We start from the raw sequence: 27,926 nt of genomic DNA on the forward strand, positions 1-27,926 counted from the left end.
GAATTATTAGCTTTTTATAAACCTCCTAATCCATTAGCATAATCTAGGAGTTCACTTTAGTGCCCTGCTTACGGCCGATTGAGAAATATGTGCTATAATAGTAAAGTCTATAAAGACTATATTATTAACCTATTTTCTACAAGTATGTGGTTAATTAAGAGTTTATTTGGTAATACTTTTGTTTTTAATTAAAGATGGGAACAAATGTAATGAAGAGAAGAGAACATTTATATAAAATGAAAATGTAATAATCAAAACTAAAAAAACTAACTAGCATTTTTATCTGTAAAGACCCTTGAATTATGACCTGATCATCAACATGACTATCAAACTTTCAAATAACTCAATGTGGTCCTCAAGCTCTGATAATGTGCATCAATAAAGTACATGACGTCATATCTGTTAGTATTCTATTAAGTTTGATCAACTGCAACGCACGTCACCTCTTTTTGAAGGTATATTTGTCAAATGAACACATTCATTTCTCGAACTCTCTGTTATCTCTTTCCTCTCACTCACCTCTTCTTCATTTTATTTTTGTGTTGTTTTTTTGTCTAAATCTTAAGACCCGTTGGGTCCTTCACACACTTTTAGCTAAGCACTTTGTTATTTTTTTCCATTTCTATATATATATATATATCTCTCTCTCTTATTGTTGAAGGAGATTAACAAATAGAGTATGTGTTTGATAGGAAAATGAGCGGTCATTTGGGGGCAACCATATGGAGGTACCATCAAGTGACAAAAGTGCATGAGTCGGTATAATCACTAGGCACAACAGGAAATGCAGAGACCTTTTGTTCCTCCTAATCTTTATAGTCTATTGGGTTGTTATGATTGCTAACTCCAGCATCGAATCAATCAAAGAAATTCATTAAGGTAAGAATCTTAACCCTATATTTCATTTTGGAAAATTTTTGGTTTGTGTGTGATTTTTTAAGGTAAGACTCATTGTCTTTCAAATGAGTTTCACATTTAGCTCATAGATACATGGTCTTACAAATAACATTTATTTTTGTTGTATACACCACTACTACATCTTTGTTGGCCGAAAAAAAAAATTGCCTTCTTAATTGGGTTTATTAATGAAGTTATGCTTAGTTTGGTGCAAGCGAGAAAAATGTGAGAGAGGGGGAAGACAGAGAGAAGGGAAAGAGAGACAGGTAGCAAAAAAAAGAAGATGAGACAATGACGTGGAGATTGAGAGGAGAGACAAAATAAAGAGTTTGAGAGTTCGAGAGAAAAATAGTGTTTGTTTGACATAATTGCCCTTCAAAAGGAGTCACGTGCACTTGATGTGACCAAATTAAATAAAAAAAGCTAACATATATGATGTCGGGTAATGGTTGTTAATGCGCAATATCAAAAGTTGAGGGACACATTGTGTGATTTGAAAGTTTAAGGGCCATATTGTATGTATTGAAAGTTTGAGGGCCACAATGATAATCATATCATAATTAGAGGTCATTTATGATTAAAAGCCAAAAATTGAAAGAGTTATTTTATTTTTTAAGTTTTTAATTGGTTTATTTTTTCTCTTTCATTTTCCCCTCACCTTCCTCATCCGTTATCTATCTTTCTCGTTTATTTCATATCTTTTTTTACTCTCTTCAACTGAAAAAGCTAAAAACTAAAAACTAAAATGTTACACAAGTAACACAACAGACGCAAAGAGTTTGCTTTCCAAAATGGTAGAATGGTAGAACCCGTCCTACTCCAACGACTTGAGCTCATTTCTTCTTTATAATCGGCCTGAGCTCATGTTTGGGATTCAAATTAACAAAGTTGGGTTGAGGTTGGTCCATCCATCAACCCTCACACACTCACTTGAGTTGCACCTCTAACTAGGCCGATCTATATAAGGGGTCTGTTGGACTGGACCAGAATTTCCACTTTTTTGTTCCAGCCCGACCCAGCCTCATTTGATTTAATCTCATTATTTGTATGATTTACTTTCAATATTTATATAAAATTTATTACTTTAACATTTAAGTTGGTTTTATCTATTTAACATATAATTTGAGTTAATCTAAATTTAGGTACTCATATTAAGATTTGTGCGAGCAAATCAATTCTAAACATAACATTCTCATATTTTCGCTAAAATCTGTTGGTTTTAATCATTTTTACACAAAAAAGTGAATATTAAACTCTTATCATATGTAGTTCTTTAACAACAATAGCTTTGGGCTACTACTATTTGAGCTCTTGCCATATATGATATATCACAACATAAAAATGAAGGTTCACAAATTCTCGACCAAAAAAAAAAAGGAAATTCTTATTTAATCATTTTGAATTCACAATTTTAATTAATTCTTATGGAAAAACATGAAAAAACCTGTTTTTCCCCGAACCAACACCAAAAAATTACGGTTTCGGTTTTGTGTCGACATTACGTGCGCACAAAGCACTCACAGCGAAGCCTGTGGCTGTGGCGTGTATATAAACACTAAACACATGCGCGTTCCTTCCACGTAATTAACGGAGTCCATCATCATCTTTGTCATCCCCAAACCAAAATCAAAACCCATTTCCTAATACCAGGCATGTTGCAGAGACCTCGACGACGCTGCGAGGGCACCGCCATGGGTGCCATCGTGCTCGATCTCCGACCCGGCTACGGAATCGGACCCTTCTCTCTTGGTAATTTGCTATTCATTTTTTAATTTACCTTATTGATCATCTCATTATTTCACAATTATTCAGTTTTTTAACCCTAGGTGTAACAATTGTTTATGGAACTTGAAATTATGCGAACAATTCATTTTTGTTAAGAACTGATCTTTTTTTGCAATTCACAGTTTATGCGAGCATTTCATTTTGTAAAATTTACATGCTATCTTTTTTTGGTGTCTGGCTAGGTTGAATTTAAGATGCTTTTCTTGGTTTCAACGTTACTCTACAAGGCTTAATTATTTTATTTGGTTATTTTCTTGGTGTAAAGATTGTATATCAGTATCTGTTTTGGTATATATTTGTTAATGAAATAAATTCGTTGGTGTTAGAAGCTGAACTGATTGTTGGAATCAATATCAAATGTTTGTTTCAGGAATGCCGATATGCGAAGCATTTGCCCAGATAGAGCAGCAGCCTAACATTTACGATGTTGTCCATGTGAAGTATTTTGATGAGGTTTGGATCAATGTACTATGTTTTATATCATTTATGTAATTCACAAGCACATTTTTAGGATTTCCTTTATTTCATCTTTGGATTAAGCAGGGATTTTCTTTGTAAAGTTACATAACATATATGCACACAAATTCACGCAATGAGACAAATAGCACTATGATTCACAAGGGGCATTTGTTGAAATATCCATATTCCATAAGTTGTAACAACCTCTTATTACTGTGGTTCTTGCATGCAGGAGCCCCTCAAGTTGGATATTGTTATAAGCTTTCCAGATCATGGTTTTCATCTTCGGTTTGATCCTTGGTCACAGGTATTCTTTTTGATATACATTCTAATTTGTCATTCTTTCTTGCATGTGCTTCTTTTCTTTGTGTGTCAAAAATCTGTTTCTCACATAAATTGGGAATGGTTTTTTACTCCCAACGCTGAATAAATATAAGATCCATAGGATGATGCAGCTATTAACATCATGTGACTGAGGATTGTGGTAGTCACTCATGCATCATCACTTAGAAATGAAAACTACTGAAGGACAATCCATAAGTTCTATACCCAATTATGTTTTATTGATGGTTGTAGTAGCCAACATTTTGTGTCGAAAGTTAACCTTAATTGGTACGAAAGAAGCAAAACGGTTTGTAAGAGCTGTATGTCATTGCTAACCCATGAAACACTGATAGATGACATCCTCTTCAGCTAAGTTTGTCTTTAGAGTGTGATGATGATACCGTTACGAGTTTATTTGTTGTATCCAGGTCATTTTTTACTATGCCAGGTGAATATGTACGTTTGCTTTTCTTGTTATAATGTTTTCTTGGATTGTAATATCTACAAGACTACAACTGCCTTGTGTTATGATATGGAAGCTAACTTTAAATCCTGTCACAGAGACTGCGCCTTGTTGAAATTTTTGATATAAAACGGCTTCAGATGCGCTATGCTACTTCCTTGATTGGGTGGGTTACTTTACTTCAGCCTTTCTAGTATATATGCTATGAGGTATATTATTGAACTTCATATCTACTTTCAGGGGACCATCCACTCTGGCGACTTTTGTAGCTGTATATGCCCTATTTGGACCTACGTTTCCCGGAATTTATGACAAAGATAGAGGTGTCTACACTCTATTTTACCCAGTACGTAAATTCAATACATAATCTTCACATATCTTTATTTCATCTCCTTATATGTTCATCTTACCATCTGAAATCTGTTTTATGTTTCTACCAACCATGGCTACTCAGGGGCTTTCCTTTGCGTTTCCAATTCCTAGCCAGTATACAGATTGCTGTCATGAAAGAGAAGGTATTTTATTGACATTGTTTACTTCTAGTTGTTTTTTGGGTGAATTAACTCTAGATATATATATATATATATTTTTTTTTTGCTTTAGAGAATTTGCAAGTTCTAATTTCTGAATTTTGTCATTTTTGTAATCAAAAGCTGAATTGCCATTAGAGTTTCCGGATGGCACCACACCAGTTACATGCCGTGTCTCCATATATGATAGTTCTACAGATAAAAAAGTTGGTGTGGGGTCGTTAATGGATAAGGCTTCTGCTCCTCCATTACCGATGGGCAGCCTCTATATGGAAGAGGTGCATGTGAAGGTTTGGCTTCTTTCTCAATTAGCCCTGCATCATTTCAGTTAAACCATGGTATGCTTTTCTCCTAGTACCATCAACTTCCTAGCACGAGGGATGGGCATCATGGAGATTTTAAACCCTGATATGAAGAGGATTAAATGCTTTGCTTTTGTGGTTTATTCATGAGTGGTTAACTTTTTGACACCTGATGCTACTTATGTAAAGTCTGTCAGTGTAGTTGATTGACACAGGTGATTGTAGGTCTAGGATCTAATTCAGTTAAGTTTTATCTTATCCAGCTAGGGGAAGAATTACTCTTTACTGTTGGTGGCCAGAATATTCCTTTTGGTGCATCACCTCAGGCAAGTTTTAGATTTCATGTAGTTAAGCTGTAGTTACTTTATGTTTTTGGCTGGGCAATTGTTACTGTTCTGTTGTTTGTCCTGTGTATGCTCATGGTTTCCTTTTTTTCTACAGGATGTTTGGACAGAATTGGGTCGTCCTTGTGGGATACATCAAAAGCAGGTATTTCTGATATGATGTCTAAGCAGTATGTAATTTTTCTAAATGCATTCATATTGGTGATTATCGATTCTGTTTGGTGTGTAGGTAGACCAAATGGTTATTCATTCTGCCTCGGACCCTCGTCCACGGACAACGCTGTGTGGAGATTACTTCTACAATTACTTTACCCGTGGGTTGGACATTTTATTTGATGGACAGGTTTTGACTTTCTTTCTGGTTGTCAATGTACAGTTATGATGTTTTGCATTATAATAGTCTTTGTGCCTGGAAGTTCTCTGATCACTTTTTTGTTTCCAGACTCATAAAATCAAGAAGTTTGTTTTGCATACAAACTATCCCGGTCATGCAGATTTCAATTCATATATAAAGTGCAATTTTGTCATCTTTGCTTCTGACTGTAAGTTCTTTTCTGATCCTGAAGTTTCTTGTATCTATTGACTTGGAAACTGATAAACAAGATTTTCATTCTTGCAGTTGGGGGGTCTTTTCAGGAGGTAAATAACTGCAAACACACGATTACACCAAGCTCAAAGTGGGAGCATGTGAAGGTAAAATGCATTTTTATCATTTATATGACCTTATTTGGAATGATTTTTATTTATTAACCGTTAAAATAGTTGATTGAAGTGTTGGATTAAATATATTCTAGTGACGTGCATTTGATTTCATATTACCCTTTTTTTCCTGAACCTCTCTCTCTCTCTCTCTCTCTCTCTCTCTCTCTCTCTCTCTCTCTCTCTCTCTCTCTCTCCCTTCCCACTCTCCCTCGCTCCCTGTTCCTTGACCTCAATGAAACAGAGTGAGGGATCTGTAAAGGTTCTTTCTTTCATTTTTCAACCTATTGTATATGTATTTTGTTCAGTTGGTTTCCAATAGTAACTACTTTCTCAGGTCCCTCATTGTGTCCTTGTTAGCATCTGTCATCAGTTTACTCCTTTCTGTGTATATCTTGTTGGAGTTATGGTTGTAACAAAAGATTATTCTTTGTAGGAAATCCTTGGCGACTGTGGCCGAGCTGCCATTCAGACACAAGGCTCTACTAGCAATCCGTTTGGATCTACTTTTGTATATGGTTATCAAAATGTTGCATTCGAGGTGAGTTGAAGAATGGTTGATTCATCTGGTTTATGTTGTCAATCCCCATTCCCCAGTATGTTGAAAATGGTTGATGAATGATTGATTCATCTGGTTTATGCTAACTTACTGTTCTTTTTAGTGTAACTATTGTTTGCCGATTTTAGTTAATTCCAGTGTGGTATGGTTCTGCATGAGATTGCTAATAAAATATTATGTTGACAAATCAACAGGTGATGAAGAATGGATACATTGCAACTGTGACTCTTTTCCAGTCATGATTATATTGTGTGGTATGTTGCTTCGAATATACTCTTTATAGCAATATCTTGTTTACTTATACATTGGAAAAAGACTGCATAGGCTGCACTATCGTATTTTCCATCTAATGATCATCAATGAGGCCTGCTTATGTAGAACTGTTTTCAGAGTGCAATTTTGGGGCGGTGCCCTTCTGTTTTTCAAATGCAAAACTTCTCCTGTTGCAAATTTTTTGTACGAATGAATATCTGTATACACTCTAACACTACTTATGCCTTCGTGTAGATAATGCTACTTTTCAAAGCTCTGTATAACCTCAAATTCTGTTTGAACTGAGTCTTTCTGTAGTTATAACTTGTTGCAAAATTTTCTCTTGCTTCTTTGTTTTGATTTTTTGTTTGCCCCAGTTTGATGGCAGCATCTTATGGGGAAGCAGGTGGGATTTGTACAGTTGGTGAAATCATCAAATACTGTTTGTAGACGTCAGCATGTCAAGGGGCAATGATAATTGTACAGTTGTGTAATGGTTTGTACAGATAATTGTACTCTTAAAGTGTGTAATTACTGTGTTTCTTATGTAATAGTTCACATGGAAGTTTGTATACATGTAATGCATTATGTTCTCCCTTATGTCAATTTCTAGTTGCTTTCTGGCAACCTACAGCACCTGTCCATAATTCCAGATTTCTTGTGTCTTCTCTGCCTGTTCATAGTTTGGCACGACAGTCGGTTTTTATGTGATCAAAATAGAATGGGGAATCCATTTACATGTGCCATCTAGTGACAAAGGTGCTATTTTGGCCTCTCTAGATGAATTGGAGTTCATATTTCAATTTATTGGCCAGTTGGTTTGTCTTCTTTCTTGCCCCAACATCTTTTGAATTCAAGTGATAAATGAACTCTGAAAGGCGAGTTTACAGCTATCTTTGCTATTTAATACTCCCATGAAATCATTCTGATAAAATGCGATTGTTTCAATCAGTTGAATTTAGGGGAGTGCATACATTGTGCAAATAACACTACAATTACGAGTGTTATTGCAGGACTCGCATGCAAAGACTAAAGAGGAAGCTCCATTTATGAACTAAACAATGTTCAGTAGAATATAAATGTGTTTTGGGAGCAGTGGAGGTTTATTACTCTAATATAGTGGAGGGTGTTTACCTTCACATTCAAGGTAATAAAAAAAATTAGAATTTGGTATCTATAGTATTATGTTACTCATGTATAATTTTTATACTAGTATTTCAAGTTGATTCCTTTATTATAAGAACGGTCGTGAATTAAAAACAAAGTTTTCATTTTTTTCTTTTTTCAGGTAGTATTTGTCTATTTGATCAGGTAAAAAAGAAAATTTAAAAGGGGAGCGTAAAATAAAAAGTTCCGTTGCCGGGACTTGAACCCGGGTCTTTCGGGTGAGAGCCGAATATCCTGACCAACTAGACTACAACGGATTTGACAACCTATTCCACACTTTATATATATATTAAATTAACAATCCAAGAAGCCAAAGACAGTAGAGTCGTAGAGACTAGATCACTAGGGAGTAGCGTACCATCTTTGGTTTTCGGCAGCAGGAGGGTTTAGCGTTTACTGTTTAGCCTTTCTCTTCTCTATGCGTCTTCCCTATCCGTTGCAGAAGTCGCTGCCACACTCCTCAGCAAAACCAAATTAACGCATTCTCCTGAACTCATCTTCATCTTCCACCATCAGCCGTCAGGTATGCTATTTTTTCTCAGTTTTTGCCCCCTCCTTTTTATTTTTTTCTACTATGTTTTTCTTTGCCGGCTTATGATTATCGTAGTTTAGTGAATTCCAATCAATTTAGAAAAAAACAGTGGAGTAGTAGCTTTGCAAACTCTACAAACCCAGAATTCAAAGTGTGTCAAAGTTGATGAAAACTTCATTACAGGTTGAGTTTCGATGATAAAATAGGGATTCAATTGTTTCCCTTGTTTCGTTTTTTTCTTTGAACTGAACATTGAATTGTTTAAAAACCACTTTCATACACATTTCTTGTTGCCGCTCGGTTTATACTGCTGAAATGTTACCATAAATGTCATTGAAAAAGATTCGATTGCTTATGAAAATGAAAGGAAAAAAAGAAGAAGAAGACTTCCCATTTTTCTGGGTGCGGTATGATTGATTCTGTTTTATTTTTTTCAGCAAGTATCACAAATATGACTGCTGTATCTGGACTGATTGGTCGTCCCTCCAGATGCTGCTTCCAAATACCCGTACGCACTTCCGGTTCCCTGTGTAGGCAAGTTTCAAATTTCCCTCAAACTTGGAAACCTGCAGAGAAGAATGAGCTACTTCGGGTCAAAAGGTACAGCTCTTGTGTAATCAGTTTTCAAATTCAGTGAGGTGGATGCATGTGTGTGATTTATTTATTTATTCTTTTTGAAATCAAACAGAAGTTATTGGGCTGGTCTTACACAAAGATTGAATGCACGAAAAACTCATCTGATCAAGTGTGCCATGGATGCTTCTTATGGTGATATGACAAATGAACCAACTGGTAATTTTCACCTTATTGTTTTCCGGCTGTTGTGGTTTTCTTTAATTTTGCCTCTTTGGCTATATTTTTGGATATTTATGTTTTAAGTCTGGGTGCTCAATGTGTAATATCGCTCAAATTTAACCTTACTGGCCTTTCTTGCACAAATTGGTATGTAAAATTCCTAACCAAGTAGAACGTGAACGCTTTTGGTGCAGTTCTAGGTTGCTTGACATCAGTGACTTATCACTTGTTTAGGCATAAATCTTCAGTTCGTATTTCATTGAATCTTGTAACTATTATATTGTTATATTAATGCACATATGATTCATTGTATTAGACGCTGTCATAACTTAGCATCTTTAACTCTCTGAACTTTCTTCGTTCATCTGTCTTTGCAAGTAAAGCTATCTTTCCTAGGATTAATGTGAGGGACCCATACAAACGACTTGGACTAAGCAGGGAGGCTTCTGAAGATGAAATTCAAGCTGCAAGGAACTTCCTTATCCGACAGTATGCAGGTCACAAACCAAGTGTGGACGCAATTGAATCAGCCCATGACAAAATAATCATGCAGAAGTTTTATGACAGGAAGAACCCAAAAATCGACATTAAGAAAAAGGTCAGGCAAGTCAGTCAGTCCCGTATTGTGCAAGCTGTGAGAAGTAGGTTCCAAACTCCATCCACAAAGTTCATTATAAAAACGTCCATTGCATTTATAGTCCTTGGAGCTCTCACTGTTCTATTTCCAACCGAAGAAGGTCCAACCCTTCAGGTAGCCATTTCCTTGTTGGCTACCATCTATTTTGTATATGATAGGCTGAAGAGCAAATTACGAGCCATGCTCTACAGGTGCGTTTTTAATAATTTCTGTTTCATTACTGAATATTTGTGTAGTTTTCCTATTAAATTTTCTGTATAGGGCATTTGAAATTTTATCTAGAGTAATAAAATCCTGAAAGCACACTAGCTTTTGGTAGGACCTGTACTCAATTTTTTTGAGACTTTATTATCATCAACATTCTTCAATAACCATATTGATATTTTCCAAATTAGGCTAAATAATTCCAGATTGATGATATATGCTCTTTCATCCCTCGAAATTTAAGTGCCTACCTAGTCTTCCCTGCTATTCAAACTTGAAAATGTGGCAACAGTGAAAGCGTTTGGCTAATTTTTTGCTTTGATGCAGTGCTGGAGCATTTGTTTTCTCATGGCTTTTGGGAACCTTCTTGATGGTGTCTGTGATTCCACCTTTACTTAAAGGACCAAGGAGTTTTGAGGTGACAACTTCATTGATAACCTATGTGCTACTCTGGGTCTCATCTACTTATCTGAAGTAGTGGCTGTTCTTATGACAAACCTCAATTTTGTTGGAGTTGGAAATAGATTTTCTTGGAGATTTTGCTTATGCAGAGCTGTCTCCTTTATAGTGACAGTGCTGATACTTCTTGCAATTTGTGTTAATGAGCCTCCTAGTTTAGGGAGAAGAGATTTGTGTTTCATTGTTTGGAGAGAGGATGTAAAATTAGATGAAAGAGAAGATGGTTCAAGCACTTCATGTTTTCTTTCCTTCGTTTTGTCATATATTATTGACGTTCGACCAAAAAAATTTCATCTCAGGTGCCATCCTCTTTGAGGAGACACTCTACCAATCCACCATTGATGACAGGAAGATAGTCGATGTGCTTGTAAAGCAGAACATTGTCCCTGGTATTATGGTCGACAAGTTAAGCCAACTGTAGGAAAATGTTCTGATATTAGACAGTGTTAACATGTGTTGATAGAATGTGAATCAGGACCATGCATTCTAACATAACTACACTTAATGAGACATAATCTGTGAATATCAAACGTCTTGACAATTAATAAACACATTATTTGAAACGTCTTGATTCTAGATATGTAAAGATGCCATTAGTATATCTTCGCTTATATTGTTCTTCAAAAGAAGTAATAAGAAACTTCATGACCAATTCCAATCATATAGGATCCCTTAGAATGGGTAGGCCCTACTCAAGTCTCACGTCCTAAAAAGTTTGATAAATCTCTCTACATATTTTTAAAAAGGAAATTTAATGATGAAACGATGTGTAAATATTCGACCAAAACAAAAACGATGTGTAAATAAAATCAAGATAGTTCAAAGTTTGACAACCAATAGATCGAGAAGAAAGAAGTTGTGATATATGTGATGATATTATATTAGTGTAAGTTAGGCTGGTATGAAAACGATGATATATCTTTTGGGTAACAAAGTGGTGGACTCGTACTTGCCCTACGTGTTTGCTCGGGTTAAGGTCATTGAAGAAGAGGATATGATTTGGAGCTTACTAGCATTACCAGCAACTTTGAATTGAGAAAGGCATTGCTGGCTACTACAAATCGTTCGATTTTGGTGATTGAGGATATTGATTGCAGCCTGAAAATTCAAAACCGGCAATGTATTATTCAGCAGCTGGCTTCGATTACCAAAGTCAAAAAGCCCCCAGTGTTGGTAAGCACTGTTTTTGTTTTTTTGGTTCTTGGGTATATCAGGTGCCGAACGATTCATTAGAGACATCTATTTTGAAAAACTTGCTGCTTCCACTGCTGTATTTGACTCTCGTGTTTGTGGATAAATCCACATTGACTTAACAACCAATCATAGATCGATATGTGGCTGGTCAGATCTAATTTCAAACTTTAACTTTTCAACGGTCAAATAGGTCAAACTTGGACCTTCATGTCACTACAACCAGCTCGGCAACGTGTCCATTGTTAGTTCGGATCGACTTATCTCAACGGACCCCCCAAATCCTATCCGAGCCGATCTTAGGATTTTCTAAGAAATTGAGTGTTCATCTTTTCTTGGATATCCCAGTTCGGTTCGGTTTGACGTCTGGTGATCATCTTCTCAGAAAGGTCCAGTAACCAACAAATTGCCGTCGAACGACAGTCGTTACACTATGCGTCGGAACCGTCTGAGCCAGTTCATCTATGATCGATCCGAACGTGGATATGTTTCATGTTTGCGTGTACAAAATATGTGATCAGATCGGCTCAGACACTACCGTTGTTCTAGAAAATTAGGGTCGGGACGAACCGCCTTACTTGAATATCTCTGACATAACTCTCTGACAGATAAGACATCCCAGGTCATAGCCATGACTATTAGGGCATCTCAATTGATCTTCCATACTTGCATTTAATGTAACATTAAATGTAAAGGAGATAGGTAGCTGTGCATGCTACTATTCATGGCCGAACGCGTGACCTCTTCTCAACCTTTCACCCTCATGCAAGTAACTTAACCTTCACAATTTCCTTTGTCTATATAAACTCACCTATATGCACAAAAGAGACAAACAAAATTTGCTCACAAAAGCCCACCCAAATACACACAACCAGCTGAGAATAGCCCAGAAGATCTTGTATTGTTCTTCCATATTCTCCCAAGTTCATCATTTGTTCTTCCTTGTTTTTACTCAACACTTTCAAATGCACTTCATTGACTTCATCATTGGAGCGTATTTGGCTGATATCATATCGGTCCTTTTTCTTTGACCTTTTGTTTATGCAGGAAGATCTCATCAGCTCCAACCATCAATCCAACAAATCTTGATAATCTCAAGTCAACATCCACCTAATCACCCAACAAGGCTTCCAATCAGCCATATCATCCATCTTAAGTTATTGCATCTCTCTTACGGATTTTTGTATCAACACCTCGTTTCTAGGGTTCTTCCCGTAATGGTTTGTGGATGTTTCATGTTCGAATCGCATTGTTAAATATGCCCTTAAAAACAATGACTGGTTGATTGAAATTTAGTTTATTTTTGTTTCATAATTTGGTTATTTGCTTTGTTAATTGTGAATGTGGATTGGGATTAACATGGTGTTGTGATGATTACAGTTGACACTCTCAAGCCTACTGAACTCCATAGATGGTTTGTGGTCATACTATAGTGATGAGAGAATCATAGTGTTCACCACCAACCACAAAGATTGGCTTGACCCTGCTTTGTTGCGCCCTGGTCGCATGGACGTGCACATTCACATGTCCTATTGCACTCCAAGTGGGTTCAAGGTCTTGGCCTCTAACTACCTCGGTGTTCATGAAGGCAACCCTCATCGCCCCTGCGAAGAAATTGAAGGGTTGGCAGAAAGCACAAAGATCACCCCTGCAGAGGTTGCTGAGCAGCTCATGAAGAGTGATGATGCTGATGTTCCCCTCGGAGGACTTGTCAATTTCCTCAAGCGTAAGAGGACTAAAAAAATTGAAATCCAAGAAGCAAAGAGGCAGAAACTGGATAACAAGATAAAAGAAAATTGTTAGAGGAGGGGTTGGAAGAGGAAGAAAGAAGAGGTGACAATGAATTAGCTCTTGTGTTCTCTAACGGGGTTCACCTCAAACTCGAGCCACCCAACCACCTCAAACCCGGCCACTTTCCTAGCGACCCAAGGCCACCAGAGTAACTCCCTCTCGCCGGCCATCACTTCTCGTATCTCTCCCTTTTTCGGCCGACCACCAGCTGTAGCAAATCAAGGCCGGAAAGTCCAGCCCACCGCCGGTTTGCAAATGGTACCGACCCATCCCGAACCATATGGTATGAGTTTGACACGGTACCATTTCTGAAAAATGGTCATCTCGTCCTGATCAAATATTTCAGTCTTAGAAACGGGATGAGGTCAATCTCGACTGATCCCGTCTCGTGCCCACCCCTAGCCAATGTAGCATAATGGGAATAATTTTTGAATTTTTTAAATACAAGAATACAAATTTATTTCTCATGAGCCATAATATTAAAATATTAAAATATTAATATTAGCTAAAATAGAGAACATTATTGAAATAAGATTTTAAAAACAATTAGCTAAAATAGATTTTTAACTTTTTTGTAAAAATTTAACTAAAATATAAGTAAGTTTGTTGGAGTTGCTCTAACAAAACTTCTAGCCTCACTCACTCTAGTTTGCTTTAGATAAAGACTGTTTAGAATGTCTATCTATCGTTGAAGTTGTTGACTTTTAACTTGAAAAAATGAATATATAGAAGCCCTTCCAAGATCCCAAAACACATTCACACTGCTTGGTAAAGCAACTTGGAGAGAATCATTTCCTTGCTGCCTAAGGCTACGTTTGGTATGCTGGACTATGTTGGACTGGACTATTCTTATGGATTATGCTGGATAGTGTTGGACTGGAGTAAACTGGACTAGGTGTATCCTGTGTTTGGTGCTATGTCGGACTATGAAGTTGGATAAGCTAAATAACACTGTTCTGTGTTTGATGCATGGTCGGACTAAGCTATAATTATTTTAATTTTTAAATTAATAAAAACATTTTAATTATCTTTTTTTTTTTTAAATAGTTTCAAGACCTAAAATAATTAACTTTATGTATTTGTTTATTAAATAAATACATCTTAGACAATAAGAATTCACTTTTTATTATAGTTTGAAGAGTTAATATTTAAGTATCAAATTTCTCTAGTTTTAATGTCTAAAATAATTTATTAATTTGTTTTTTATTAAAAAAAAATGCTATGAAATGCCATTGCATCTCTCCATTTCCTTGTACACCCTTTCATCTAATTAACATTTGTTTTGCTAAATCAAATTCATCATCATCGATCAGTATATACTTGGTGAGATGAGTGCATGCAAGAGCAATTATATCATTTTTTTGTTTATGATAAAACACTTCATTTATCTATTTATTTTAGGTGGTGTATGTGGTTATGTGTGCAGCTCTTAATTCCTGGACTTTCATTTTTCCTTAATTCATTATAGGGATTTTCAGAGGACAGTTGAGGTTCATTTGCTAAAACAATTGAAGAAGCTTGAAATTAATAATAGATCAAAAGAACGAAAAAAAAAAAAAACCCAAAAAATGAAGAAAATAATAGATCAAAACCCATGAAAACAAAAAAACAAAAAACCCAGAAACAATAATAGATCAAGAACCAGTGAACTACTGTTCATCTATTCCCTCTCTACTCTTCCTTCTTACTATGCAATAGAACCATCAAGATGCCCATTACTGATGGGCCCTGGGCCGATTGCTTGATCCTGCCCTTTCCCCTTTTTTCTTCTTCTGTTTCTTCTTCTTCCCCACCATTATTGCAGATCGCTCCCACCCCACCCCCACACCCACACGCTCATCCTCCTTCCTCTTAATCTATAAAACCCAGAAAAATTTCAAGGCATCAATTCAGTATATCAATCTCAAATAACCCATTAGATCAATTCAAGCTAATCGATCTGATCCACAAAGAAAGAGAGAGAAAAAAAAAAAAAAAGGAGGAAGAGAGGATTGGGCATGTTGGTCTCCTCCAGTGGGTTTTACTGAGAGCTAAGATCAAACTTGGTGCAACTCTCGGAAGTGTCGAATAGTCTAAGGAGAAATAGCACTCGTTATTTAGCACGGTACTTCAGCACCGTGTTGTAGAAGAACGTCTAAGCCATGTTTTTAGGAAAACCGGTGCTATGTAGTACCACTTAAAATAGCACCGACTGATGCCAAACACAGGATAAGCCTGTTATTTAACACAATCCGAGCTAATACTAGCTAATACGGTGAAACAAACGTGGCCTAAGAGTATAAGACTCTCATTCCTCCACCTCCGTTATAAAACACCTTCAGCTCCTCCAAAAGTCTCAAAACTCATCAATCATCCGAAACCCTCAACTCAAACCCCAACACAATGTTTGCTCTCAAAGACATGCCCACATCAGCATCCACTCTGTTCTCAGCCTATGCCTCATTTGCAGGCTCCATGATGTTGGTTCGTTCCATGGCCAACGAGGTCATCCCCCACCAGCTCCGCTCCTACATCTACTCAACCCTCTGCTACCTCTTCACCCCTCTCTCCTCCCACCTCACTCTCATCATCGACGAGCACTGCGGCATGGCAAGAAACCAAGTCTATGAGGCCGCGGAGCTCTACCTCCAGACCAAGACCACTGTCCACACCCAACGCCTCCGCGCCAGCAAAACGCCGCGTAACAAGAACATCAGCCTTTCCATTGACAGAGGGGAAGAAGTCAACGACACGTTCGACAACATTAAGCTAAAATGGCGTTATGTCTGCACAGAAAAGTCCGAAAGGTCCGGATACCAGAACCACCAAAACTCGGCCGAAAAGCATCACTTTGAGCTGACTTTCGAGAAGAAACACAAATCCAAAGTGGTGGACTTCTACTTGCCCTATGTGTTTGCTAAGGCTAATGCCATCAAAGAAGAGGAAAAGGTTGTCAAAATTTATACCCGCGATTCGGGTTTGTTCGATGATGAGAATGGCAGGGGATCGGGCATTTGGGGGTCGGTAAATCTGGAGCACCCGGCTACATTTGAGACAATGGCGATGGACCCAGATCAGAAGAGAATGATTATGGAGGATTTGGATAAGTTCGTGAGGAGGAGGGAGTTTTATAAGAAGGTTGGGAAGGCTTGGAAAAGAGGGTATTTGTTGTATGGTCCTCCTGGTACTGGCAAATCAAGCTTGATTGCGGCCATGGCTAATCATCTTAAGTTTGATGTGTATGATTTGGAGCTCACTAGCATTTACAACAACTCTGATTTGAGGAGGGTATTGCTGTCTACTACAAATCGTTCTATTTTGGTGATCGAGGATATTGATTGCAGCGCGGAATTGAAAAACCGGCAATGTGAAGAGGACCAGTTCCGTATGTTTGATCAACCTAGCAACAGGGTTAGTACTTTACTCTCTGTTTTATTTTTATTTTTATTTTTTTTATAGCCCTAATTAACTTAATCAGTTAAGTTAGCAGCAAAAGCATTCTTTAACTCGATGCTTGGAAAATGTATGCCAGCTTCTATTCTTGCCGACCAAGAAAATTAATTGTTTGTTTATACTATTAAGAATAACAATATGGTTTAAGGATATGTATAATTTTGCTCTCCGAACTATTGCACTTATATAACACAGTTTGTTCTCCATATTTTTAATTATAAAATTAAAGTGCTGAACTTTTTCAATTTTGCTAATTGAATTAATTCCGCCGATATAAGTGATGCGCAAGTGACTATTTTTTTTTCCTCACTCAAAACTCTTCAGGATGAGGATTTGATTTTGTGTAAACAAAGTTTTAAATGAAAAGCCAGTAAATTTACAAAACTATCTCAATTGAAAAATCAAGTGCTTTAATTTTCTAAATTAAAAATATGGAGAGCAAAATAGCATTTATCTGTAACGGTGAGAAGCGCTCATTGATTGACCACCTTCAGCTTATGGACCCTAACGTGCATTATGTTAAATATGAAAAATATGTTAAATATGAAAAATATTCTTGGTTTATTTATTTCAATGGGCATTGACATGGTGTTATAATAATTGCAGTTGACCCTCTCGGGCTTACTGAACTTCATTGATGGTCTGTGGTCAAGCTGCGGGGATGAAAGAATCATAGTGTTCACCACCAACCACAAGGATCGGCTAGACCCTGCATTGTTGCGACCTGGTAGAATGGACGTGCACATTCACATGTCATATTGCACTCCAAGTGGGTTCAAAATATTAGCCTCTAACTACCTTGGCGTTCATGACGGCAACCCTCACCGCCTCTGTGGAGAAATCGAAGGCTTGATAGAGAGCACAGAGGTCACCCCGGCAGAGGTTGCTGAGGAGCTCATGAAGAGTGATGATGCTGATGTCACTCTTCAAGGACTTGTCAATTTCCTCAAACGAAAGAATGATGAGAGCAATAAAGTAGAGGATGAAGGGACTAATAAAATTGAGGTTCAAGAAGCAAAGAGGCAGAAAATGGATGACATTGGAAAGCAACTTGTTAGAATCGTTAACAGAAGAAGAGTTGTAAGAGGAAGAGGAAGAGGAAGAGGAAGACTGGGGCGACGATGAGCGACGATGAGTCAATAAGAAGTATGCAAACACATTGCATATTTGTTAATAAGCATCATAAATAATGGGATGATACGAAATATGAACTCTACTTCAATCTCCATTAGTGGGAAAAGTTAGCAAGGGTTCAACCTCCACAATTTGGTCTTGTGGCAACTACCAAAATAGAGGAAGTAAAAGACTAAGAAGAAATAAAGTGATGTCCCATTCAGATTGCAGAGGACATGACAAAGAGAGACTTGGGTCAACAAGGAAGGCAAGAAGAATAAATCACCAGGATTGAATACCATTTCTGCTCTATTCAAGAGGATACTGCATTCAGTTTCAGATCAAACCAAACACTCATTGTATTTAGTTTAAAATATTGGCAATCCAGCGGACTGACATATGAAAGCTTATGCTATGCTAACTTTTTCCATGTTTATAAGAGAATCTCCAATGATAGATATGTCAATTTTACTTTTACCCTTGTACTTCACGGCACATCAATTTTGTCCTTCATTTAAGGGTCTATGATGGACAACATTAACATGTTTTGAAATTCAAAATATATTCATATATTTAGCCAATAACATAGAAGTAACGAAAGATAAAGTTAAGAAAACACTGTATACCTAGAATTATTGATCTGTGTACATACAGGGACAACTAGTATGGCCATATCCTTCTTAGATTAGTAATCAAACATCTGTTGAGAAGGTAATACGTGAGATTAAGATTAGTTACAGAACCACTTACACATCACATAAATATATTACATGTAACTCCTACCAGTGTCTTGGCATTCAGACAGCCACAAGTCTATATGCTCTACAATTTGTTGCCTTACTTTGTGAACCGCATCAGGGTTGCTGCAGTTCTGGGCATCACCTGAAAAAGATGTTGTAATTCTAATAAATACAGCATCAGGAATGGGAAAATAATTAACAATCACAGCCATACGTGAAACTCATGTGTCGGTATGCTTCATATAAGTACATGTTGATGACAAGACCTAGCTACACCACAATTTTCTTATTAAACATTTCCAAAACAGGAACATATGCATTTCCTGAGAAGCTAATAAGCGTCACTATGGTTGCAGAGATAATCTTCAAATTGAGTAATTTCTTATTTGGGAAATAATAGTCCACTGCATGGTTAGTTATTCCATTTCAGTGTTTTCTTGCAGTTTTTGTTTCATCTTTGTTCAATTCTTGTTTTGTGCAAAATTACAGAAAGAGATGGTGCAGGATGTGAGGCAAACACACAAGCAAAGCTAATAGTTCAAACTTATAATAAGCAATGTGGTATATATACAAACTAATAGTGAAAATATGGAAGAAATTTGTCAAATAATATATAATCCAAAATTGGCCACAAAGTTAATTTGGGAAACTTTAGATATTCATGCAAGAAAATCAATCAAAGAGTATATAAACCCAGATTGGCCAGAAGTTGTGTCGACATTTTCATAATCCATCAGTATTATAAATAAAAAAGCGACACATAAACAATACATACCTTCAAGGCTTAAAGGAGACTGGGGACATCCTCTCAAATCAGTTCCATGGCCACAATTATGGCAAGAGATGATGTAGGAAGGCACTGGAAGTTTATTAAGAAAAAAAAGAAGAAATTTTTTTTTAGAAAACGAGACTTAGAAAGACCTAAAAATATGGAAATTAAGTGATCGGCTAACAATTGTTTGTATCCCTAATAAAGTGACTTTGCATAACAGTTCAACCAAAGTGTTAAACGCAAAGTAAACATGCAATATCATTAGAATACAAGTTTAAAACTGCAGATGAAATTATCCATATATCACCTCTAGATCTGTAATGTATTAAGAGTAAGTTCATTAACTGAACTGACAATTCCTGATTGGTACAAAGACTGGCTACAATTTGGTCTATCATATACAGCCTGATATAAAACGAAATAATTCAAATATTTTAACATCAATGAATGGGGTAGGAATAATGAGCCTTCTCATCGAAGTTATAGGATACTCACTATCTGGAGATGAAGTCTGTTTGGATGCATGACGCCAGGGATCCTGTGAGCCATTTGCAAAAACTATCTTTGAACCTACAGATTCATTTTTCATAAGATCATGTGAACCAATGAAAAAGACACAGATTCATCATAGAAAAGTCATGGAAAATAAATAAATCATGCCATATCTTCTAGTAAAACAAATGCTCTCAGCTATTAGAGGCTTTTTTTTTGGTGGGCCAAGGGTGGGAAAGCTTTCTATTATTGGATGCTCGAAAATCAATTATCCAAATGAATACCTGCAATTTTTGTGCCTCCATAGTATACATTGGTTGCAGCAACGTCAGGGTAGATGCCCTCTCCAAAAACATTCTTGCAAAGGTCCAAATGGTATCTGCAACAACAACATATGATTAATCAGAGATGCATACAAGAACTACATATTTGAACATTCACAAATCTGCAGAGAAAGGCAAAGTAGAAATGAACAACAAAAAAGTATTAGCTTAAAAGACATTTCAGAAACATACCTTGTGTCAACTTTTGAAGATCGGATGCTATCATTTGCAGGGGCTACCTGAAAATATGCAACTTCAGTACAAACTTGGAACCACCACAACCGATCAGAATTGCCTTCACTAACAGAAGTATTCTTCAAGTGTTTCTGATCATATGTTTCAACATCAACGCCAAAACTTCTGAGGTAATACTCTTTGACATATTTGGAATAAGCGTCCTGCAAAATATTAGTTTTTTTTTTTCCCATTAGAAACATTGGACAACCAGAGAAAAATGAAAGAGGCATCTTGATGAAAAATAAGCCCATGGAAATAGTTGTGCTAGATTTGAGAGTTAGAGATCTGGCATGCAAAGGGGGTAAATTATTTGCACACTGGCAAGGTTGACTAAAATTAATGTAGATATTTTAACCATAATACAAGCTAAGTAACTGTTGGCCAATTATACAACACAACTATGGTAATTACATAACGAGCATAGTGGACCAAGATTGCACCAATTAAAGAACCATAGGGATGACAAGAAGAGGAACATACCACCAAATCCTCTCCATTATTCTTTGCTTGGACAAGAGGGGAGCATAATTTATCAGGATTTCCATATTGAAACTGCACATTTTCAAACAAATAATTATCACTTGTTTGAGCGAAATTGTAAATTGAGTAACAAAACTAAGAAAGAAGTAACATTTACCGCTATAACAGCAGCATCCGCCAGGAAATACATGAAATCACCATCAATATCAAGCTGCAAACAGAATAAAGGTCAAGATGAAAAGGCGAGAAGTGTAAAAGAAAATCCTACCGGCGTGAAACTAGACAGTAGACTCATGTTTCAAAGTACATCATGATTCAAAACTGGTGAATGGAAGGGACAAAGAATCCAACCTGGGTTGCACCAAACAACGCCTTGACTGCTTTTCCATTAGTTGCAAGCCTTTGTTCAACAAGACGAGTAGTTTCTTGCAGTGCAGCTTTACATTGAGGACCGGCGGACTCACCAATCTGCATTTAGAGAGGGTTGAAGTTAAGACCAACAGGGCTGAATTATAGATTACAGTACAGGGGGAAAAACAAAAGCCATTAACATTGTAGCCACCTGCTGATCAAATTCAGTGAAGTTATAAACAGAAAGAACAACAGCGGAACTTGCAAGACTTCCACATGTTAAATGAGGGAACTTGAGTCGAAACCATGCACTGAGAGCTCCAGGGTATGAGACCCCAAATACGAACCAGGGGTTTTCAGCCTTTGTTTTATTCTTCTTCAAATTTAACGAATCCTATGAACAATTACACGATAAAACAACAGTAAATTAGATGCTCAATTAGGTAATTTCCTAATTTGAAGACAATAAATTCGAAAACTCAAAGATGGGCTAGCTTAATTACCTGATAATACTGACGGAAAGTAGCCAAATCGAAAAGCGCTTGCTTCGATGACAAGTACCTCAAATTTTTCGTTTCCAGTGATTTGAAAGGAGAGCTTTTTCCATAGTAGCGATGCTCGAGCGAAACCACAGCTGCCCCAAACTTCTTCGCCAAAACCTGCAAAACAAATGAACAAAAAGTTCATAAAAATTGCGACTTTCTTCCAGTTTAATAATTAAGCTACTAATTAATTAAACACGATAATCAAAACTACTTACACTTAAATAATCATTAGCGATCCCGTTGCAGGCGGCCTCTCCACAAATTTTGAGGAAAATGGGACCGTCCGGAGGTCTGAAGTAGTCGAGAAATTCGTAGTATCGCTGCTCGAATTGGCTGTGGTCGTAAGGAGAGAAGTGGTCGAGGGTCTGAGTGAACCAGAGTTCCTTGTTCGTCAAGTAATTGCTGCTGCTGCTACCGCTTCCGGACAAGCTTTGAAGCTGAAGAAAACTTGGAGGCCTCACAAACGCAGAAGAGAGCGTCCACAGCATCATCGTCATCATCATCAACAGAAACGACAACGACGTCGTCATCGGAATGAGCCTCATCGTCGTCGTCTCTTCCCGATTGGCCTGGTCGTTCTTCTTTCAATGTCCCCAACGGAAAAAACAAACGCTGTTTCTGTAAGCGGTCGACTACAACTGCAAGCAAGTAAGCAATCCTCTTCTGACTACTTGTACTGCTTTTGATTCTTCTTGGGCTGGAGTCGGTTTTTCAGTTATGTAGGGATGTTGGGCCGGCCCAGAATTCCGTGGCCTGATTGTGGATCGTTGGATTGTCATAATCGTGCGTCTCGTGTGGAAATAAAAAGTAAATACTTTTTTTTTTTTTTCTGGTTCCGACATGTTTGGGAGTGTTTCTGTCAAATTACAGTTTTTCAATTTTCTATAATTTGCTACCTTTTTCAATTTTCGTCATGTAGTTTGAAAATGTATAATCATATCTTTTTAGCTCTTATTAGGTTACAATTAACTCCAAATCTATAACTTTGTCAATCAAATTGACAAAATAATGCTGTAGTCATCTCGAGTTCAAATCCATGTTTATATTAGTGAATTCTGTCTCTTTTCTTATATAGGATGACAGAGAATTGGTGATTAGGAGGTTTTAGAGACAAACGAAAAGAGTACAAATACATTTATCTAGGCAATTATGTATGGCCACGTCATCACTCCATACATTCCATACTCCATAGTAAATGTAAACTATAATGATATAGTTTTACGTTCTTAAACTATATTGACAAAATTGAAAACTCCAACCAACAACAGGAGCTAAAGTGTTATATGGCCTTTCTGTTCACCAATATTTTAAAGTTTTTTCTAATGAAAATTCGGTAACATTTTTATTAAGAACATAGAACAGTTTTATTAAAAACACAATACTTCCTGCATATTCTCTGCAACACTTTCCTGGAACACCTATCAAATACTTCCCCTTTTTGGATGAAAACTTTCTGTTCATGGACTTAACAAGACTACATCTTCACTCGGCTCAGAACAGATTAATTATTAAGTTATGTTCATTTAAGCATTGATTGAAGCATAATTTAAAGTTGTTATCATCTTCCCTCTTGCCAAGTATTTCATTAAGCAAATTCAAAGGTTTTTCTTACTGGAACATTTACCCCAAGTCCGAGGTTAAGGTTGTATGCTTAAATCCTATTGCTCTGTTTGTGTCGGAAAGGAAAGCAAAACGTTTTCCATTTCCTAAGAATCCAACAGGCACCCAAAAAATAAAGCAAAATTTAAAGGAAATTACACAACATAGTGGCATTACAACAAAGTCCTAATTTTTTAATATTATTTGCAAAAATTTCAAAACTCTGAGTACTGACATGAGTTGCACTAAATAATGGAATTTCGCTTTGGAAGCAAGTCATGGTCCATGGATGCTTTCCAGCTATATCCTGTGCACAACTAAACTACATAATGGGAAACACCCTTTAAAACCTATATATGCCCACTTAACAGGAAAAGGAACACAAGGAGTGAAGTTCCACATGAAGTAGCAGATAACCAAGGTATGGATGAATCGCCCTTCTGGCTACTAGTGAAGTAGCCCCTGCTTCCAGATATGTCATTATTAGTCCTGATTAACAACAACAGATACTTGTTGCTTAGATGTACTGGTAGGCATCCTAAGCAAATAATTTTAATATGCACAGCCAACAAGTTCTACATTCATTAGTTAAAGTGAGTGAAATATCCAATAGAAATAAAATGGTTCTGTTGGAGAATTGCAATATTTTTAAATTCTAGAAGTGCAATGAATTGCTGAAGTTTGAGCATTTAGAATTACATAATAGACACCAAAACATAAAAACTGGTGTTAAGTTTTATGCTTTATGGCAGAACTTGTGATTTGAATGTAATTTTTTTTTTTGGCAACACTTTCAATCCTTAGCAACTCATGTGATATTTCTCTAACAAAAAGCTCATGGATTTGATGGATCAGAAGGAAGGACTCAAGTACTGGCAGTACTGTGACTATTATAATAATGCAATCAAAGAATAGATAAGAATGGGAACTGTTTTCTTCTTCTACCACAAACCATAAAGATGATCATTCGCAACTCACAAGTTCCTATTTCAGCCGCCTTCCCAGCTTCAATTTCTTAGCTTATGAATTAAACAGGTCTATCTTGTTAGTTCAGTTGCATAAATTTGTACAATTTATTAACCACTTTGGTCATGGCCATAATAAGCAACTATGATCTAGATCTTGTCCAGTAGGCCTATTTTCCAGGTGGCCACCTCCCCCCCCCCCCCCCCCCCCCAACCCTCACCAGTCCACCACGCAGAGATATGGGTAATAAAGATGGGAACCATTCCATTTACTTGGGATCTGAAAATGCTCCCTTGCGAGTTTAAGATACATGTTACAATCAAACAGAGCTAAGATGAAGCTGCTGATACTGAATAATGAAAACACTCTAACCTCTTTATTTGAAGCTTGTCCATGCATCCGTTGAGGCTTCATGTTCAAATCAATCAATTTAGTATCCATCTTTACATGCCCATCAGCATTGGCATCTGACAAACGCAGAGGAGACACCCTGTGATTTTGCGGGTTCTCTCCCATTGTCATTTTAGGTTGTTGGTGATGTACTCTTCTGGTCTCACCTGGATCAATGGGTTGGGAAGCAGGTTCCTCAACATTACCAGGTTTATCCCCTGGAAACTACAGAAAAACCAAACAGCGCAAAACTTTAAGTCATACGTAGCAGCTGGGGAAAAAGAATACAATTCTTGGTTAGAAGGATTAACAAACCTCAACTCTTTGCCTCAGTACAAGATATCTTCCATGTGTTCTTTTACCTCCAACATGAACAACCATATCACATTGCAAGCAAAGGGAACTTCCATCTATCTCGCAATAAAAGAAAGCTACATGTAGTTTCCAAGAAGATAGAATAAGTGTGATTTTTTATCTCTCTTTTTTTGTTTCCCCCAGAACAACAAGGGCATATCAGGGAAAAGGATATAAGAAAGAAAAAGGCCTACATACCAGGTGCATTTTCACAAATATCACACCGGGGAACTGCACTTGGAGTTGCAAGACCAACCCTCACATGTCGGCTAGCAAGCTTATTGCACAAGTGGACCTGCCACCCCATCAACAGTTTAAAGCATTGCTATTAGATGTGGACCAGATACCAGAGAATACAGAAGAATGAAAATAAAAAGCTCTCTTCCTGGAAAACTATGTGATGTAGGTATTTACCATCAGCTATTTCCAATAATTTTGGACAAGTAAGCAAGAAATTCTTTTCAGGAAAACTATGTATGTTTGCATAATAGCATTCCCAATAAGCTATTTCCAAAATCATTTTCTTCTTAACAAATATATACAATGTGGGAAAAGACAAGAAGAAAGTACAACAACAAGATGAAACAAGAAATTAAAAGGTTCTAGCACTACAGCCAATGCACAAGACTCCCCAAGTGTGCTAAAGAGACTATGCAATATGTTTGCTCCCAAAAATAATTTAGGTTTTGATATGACAGTACATATGCTCATGTTGGCTTAACATGAAGCAACTAATAAGTCCACCAGCAAGTGTAGGAAAACTACAAATACAAACCCAGCTGACCGTACAACTACCCAACACCATATTTGGTTCAATTTGCACCCAGTAAACCAAAGATATGAAAATAAGTTCAAACATAAAAAAACTACTAATTGGGTGTTATTATTCTTAGAAGATTAAGAGGCTAAAAAGCATTACCTTCTCATCACAGGCACGGCAAAGAGCAGCCTCATCCGCTGCGCAAAACACGATTGCGGCTGCGCTTTCACAAGAGTCACAAAGTGTTCGCATAATTAGTCCCTTCCACTACTCTCATATTTCTATGCAGCGAACAAGTATAAGATGGCAGATGCGCTCACATCCAATCCCACAATCCAGAGACAAAGAAACTCAAGCCAGCCAAAAAAAAACCCAATACACCAAAAATTAAAGTGTGCTTGGGAATTGGGATTATCGAAGTGGAGCTTATAATGATGGGAAAGACTATGAACAAGAACACGATTAGACTGAGAAAAAAGTGGGTTGGGTTGGGTTAAGTTGGATTTTGAAGGGGAGATTCGAGAAGACAACAATATATTAATATAGAATAAAGATTGTATTTTTTATATAAATAAATACAGATATGAGAATTTTTTTTGGGTAAATGAATTTGATAAGCAACAAATATCATAAATACGTTTGGTTTTGTCAACTATGTTCGCTCAAAGGCTCTTCTCAAGCTCACTCCATGGCCACAAGTTTCAAAAGGGTGTGGGGTTGATATTCGATTTTGTCCCTTGGGCTATTCTCACCCACCAGTTGCATATCTGACATGGGACCCACCTCGCTTAGTTTTATATTACTTTATTGTTGCTTGCTTTGATGGTCTTTCTCACTCTGCTGCTGTTGAGCTTGAAGCCTTGAATCCTGCTCTGCCGTCCACAAAGCATCTTTGGGCCCCAAAAATGGTCATAGATTAAAATGGAAGGACGATAATCTGATTTTTATTTGGTTATATAGGAGGGAATCAAACCGTAGAACTAGATAATTCTAATACTTAATTCATCTATCTTCACCGCTTCAACTATAATCTGAATTTTATCAAAGAAAAAAGATGATAATCTAATTGGATGGGAGCTGGGAGAATCCAGGATTTCAAAATAGGGTGAGCTAAACTTAGCTTACGAGTGAAACTCGACTGTATGAATGAATTTCATTAGCAAAAAAACAGTTACACCTAGTTAGAGGAAACATAATGAGCCTTATTCTAAAAATGCATATCTAATCAAAGAAAAAAAATCGCACAAAAAAAAGATAGCAATACAACAATTAAACATGCAATGCAAATATAATATAACATTATCTAAGTTGGGCCATATATTTCTTCAAATAGCAAAAATCATTAAGTATTGATACTATTAGAAAATTCTCTTTTAATGTGGATGATCATACAATAATAACTTGTAGACCTATAAGTATGAGTCACTTAGTTAATACCTTGAAAATGAATATCTGCACATAAAAGACATACAACTTAAATTTAGAATTGCATGTCTATTGTTTATATGTTCCCAATTTTTCAAATTCCAACTTGATAGGTTCCCAATTTAGAATTTTATATTGTTTTATATGTTCCCAATCAATTTTTAATTTAACAATCACAATAATCAAGCTATAGTTTAATAAAAAAAAAAATCAAACCCTAATTTAATTATAAAAAATAATTAAAGCTCTAATTTTAAAATTGCAAAAATTTCTAATTTTAATAGATAGTTGAGCAAAAAAAAAAAAAAAGAGTATAGAGATTGGGTGCAAATACATATATAATACCTTGGCAGCTTGGCAGCCCTTGGAGATTGGAGAGTTGAGCTATTTGTGTAGAGTCGGGGAGATGAGTTTTGGAACTGCAGAGGAAAGAAGTTGGAGCAAGTGGGGATCTATGGGCTGTTTTCGGGGGGAGTTGAAGTAAGTAAAAGTAATTTTTTTTCATTAAATAAAGAGGCAGTAGCTGCAACATGTGAGAAGTTGCTCCTTAGTAGAAA

At 36.7% G+C, this 27,926-nt stretch overlaps 5 protein-coding genes, 1 non-coding gene and 1 pseudogene across 8 annotated transcripts; 4 read left to right on the forward strand and 3 right to left on the reverse strand.

Moving 5' to 3' along the window:
* Positions 1-2,448: 2,448 nt before the first annotated feature.
* Positions 2,449-7,279, forward strand: LOC147284765 (PHAF1 protein At3g51130). The gene is made up of 15 exons (XM_086244181.1): positions 2,449-2,646; positions 3,053-3,135; positions 3,374-3,448; positions 4,027-4,094; positions 4,169-4,274; positions 4,383-4,443; positions 4,582-4,748; positions 5,024-5,086; positions 5,202-5,249; positions 5,334-5,447; positions 5,547-5,646; positions 5,724-5,797; positions 6,240-6,344; positions 6,557-6,616; positions 6,992-7,279. Exons 1-14 carry the CDS (start codon positions 2,550-2,552, stop codon positions 6,602-6,604), a joined length of 1,209 nt encoding a protein of 402 aa, XP_086100307.1. The 5' UTR covers positions 2,449-2,549; the 3' UTR covers positions 6,605-6,616; positions 6,992-7,279.
* A 686-nt stretch (positions 7,280-7,965) lies between these two features.
* Positions 7,966-8,038, reverse strand: TRNAE-CUC (transfer RNA glutamic acid (anticodon CUC)). The gene has a single exon. It is a non-coding gene; the product is annotated as a tRNA-Glu (tRNA).
* A 67-nt stretch (positions 8,039-8,105) lies between these two features.
* LOC147284767 (DnaJ (DUF3353)) lies at positions 8,106-10,640 on the forward strand. The gene is made up of 5 exons (XM_086244771.1): positions 8,106-8,304; positions 8,751-8,913; positions 9,002-9,105; positions 9,492-9,936; positions 10,277-10,640. The coding sequence occupies exons 2-5, from the start codon at positions 8,765-8,767 to the stop codon at positions 10,425-10,427; spliced, it is 849 nt and encodes a 282-aa protein (XP_086100897.1). The 5' UTR covers positions 8,106-8,304; positions 8,751-8,764; the 3' UTR covers positions 10,428-10,640.
* LOC147284768 (AAA-ATPase At2g18193 pseudogene) lies at positions 10,629-13,402 on the forward strand (annotated as a pseudogene).
* A 2,196-nt stretch (positions 13,403-15,598) lies between these two features.
* Positions 15,599-18,403, forward strand: LOC147284769 (AAA-ATPase At2g18193-like). The gene is made up of 2 exons (XM_086242844.1): positions 15,599-16,780; positions 17,429-18,403. The coding sequence occupies exons 1-2, from the start codon at positions 15,773-15,775 to the stop codon at positions 17,945-17,947; spliced, it is 1,527 nt and encodes a 508-aa protein (XP_086098970.1). The 5' UTR covers positions 15,599-15,772; the 3' UTR covers positions 17,948-18,403.
* Positions 18,404-18,537: 134 nt separating this feature from the next.
* LOC147284770 (putative serine protease EDA2) lies at positions 18,538-22,529 on the reverse strand. Of its 2 annotated transcripts, XM_086242847.1 has the most exons (12): positions 22,091-22,529; positions 21,834-21,989; positions 21,542-21,724; positions 21,331-21,447; positions 21,137-21,190; positions 20,980-21,051; positions 20,455-20,660; positions 20,224-20,318; positions 19,943-20,017; positions 19,451-19,534; positions 18,719-18,817; positions 18,538-18,635 (listed from the first exon to the last, which is right to left on the reverse strand). In XM_086242847.1, the coding sequence occupies exons 1-12, from the start codon at positions 22,418-22,420 to the stop codon at positions 18,628-18,630; spliced, it is 1,479 nt and encodes a 492-aa protein (XP_086098973.1). In that variant the 5' UTR covers positions 22,421-22,529; the 3' UTR covers positions 18,538-18,627. The 2 variants fall into 2 exon arrangements, with proteins under 2 accessions (XP_086098973.1, XP_086098972.1); XM_086242846.1 differs by having other exon boundaries at positions 18,538-18,817.
* Positions 22,530-23,608: 1,079 nt separating this feature from the next.
* On the reverse strand, positions 23,609-26,576 carry LOC147284771 (B-box zinc finger protein 19-like). 2 transcript variants are annotated; one of them, XM_086242849.1, is made up of 5 exons: positions 26,104-26,576; positions 25,383-25,479; positions 25,146-25,240; positions 24,813-25,055; positions 23,609-23,963 (listed from the first exon to the last, which is right to left on the reverse strand). In XM_086242849.1, exons 1-5 carry the CDS (start codon positions 26,194-26,196, stop codon positions 23,958-23,960), a joined length of 534 nt encoding a protein of 177 aa, XP_086098975.1. In that variant the 5' UTR covers positions 26,197-26,576; the 3' UTR covers positions 23,609-23,957. The 2 variants fall into 2 exon arrangements, with proteins under 2 accessions (XP_086098975.1, XP_086098974.1); XM_086242848.1 differs by having other exon boundaries at positions 25,146-25,261; positions 26,104-26,572.
* Positions 26,577-27,926: the final 1,350 nt, after the last annotated feature.

Source organism: Dryas octopetala, chromosome 5 (assembly GCF_963921425.1).
Source record: "Dryas octopetala chromosome 5, drDryOcto1.1, whole genome shotgun sequence".
NCBI classification, from domain to species: domain Eukaryota; kingdom Viridiplantae; phylum Streptophyta; class Magnoliopsida; order Rosales; family Rosaceae; genus Dryas; species Dryas octopetala.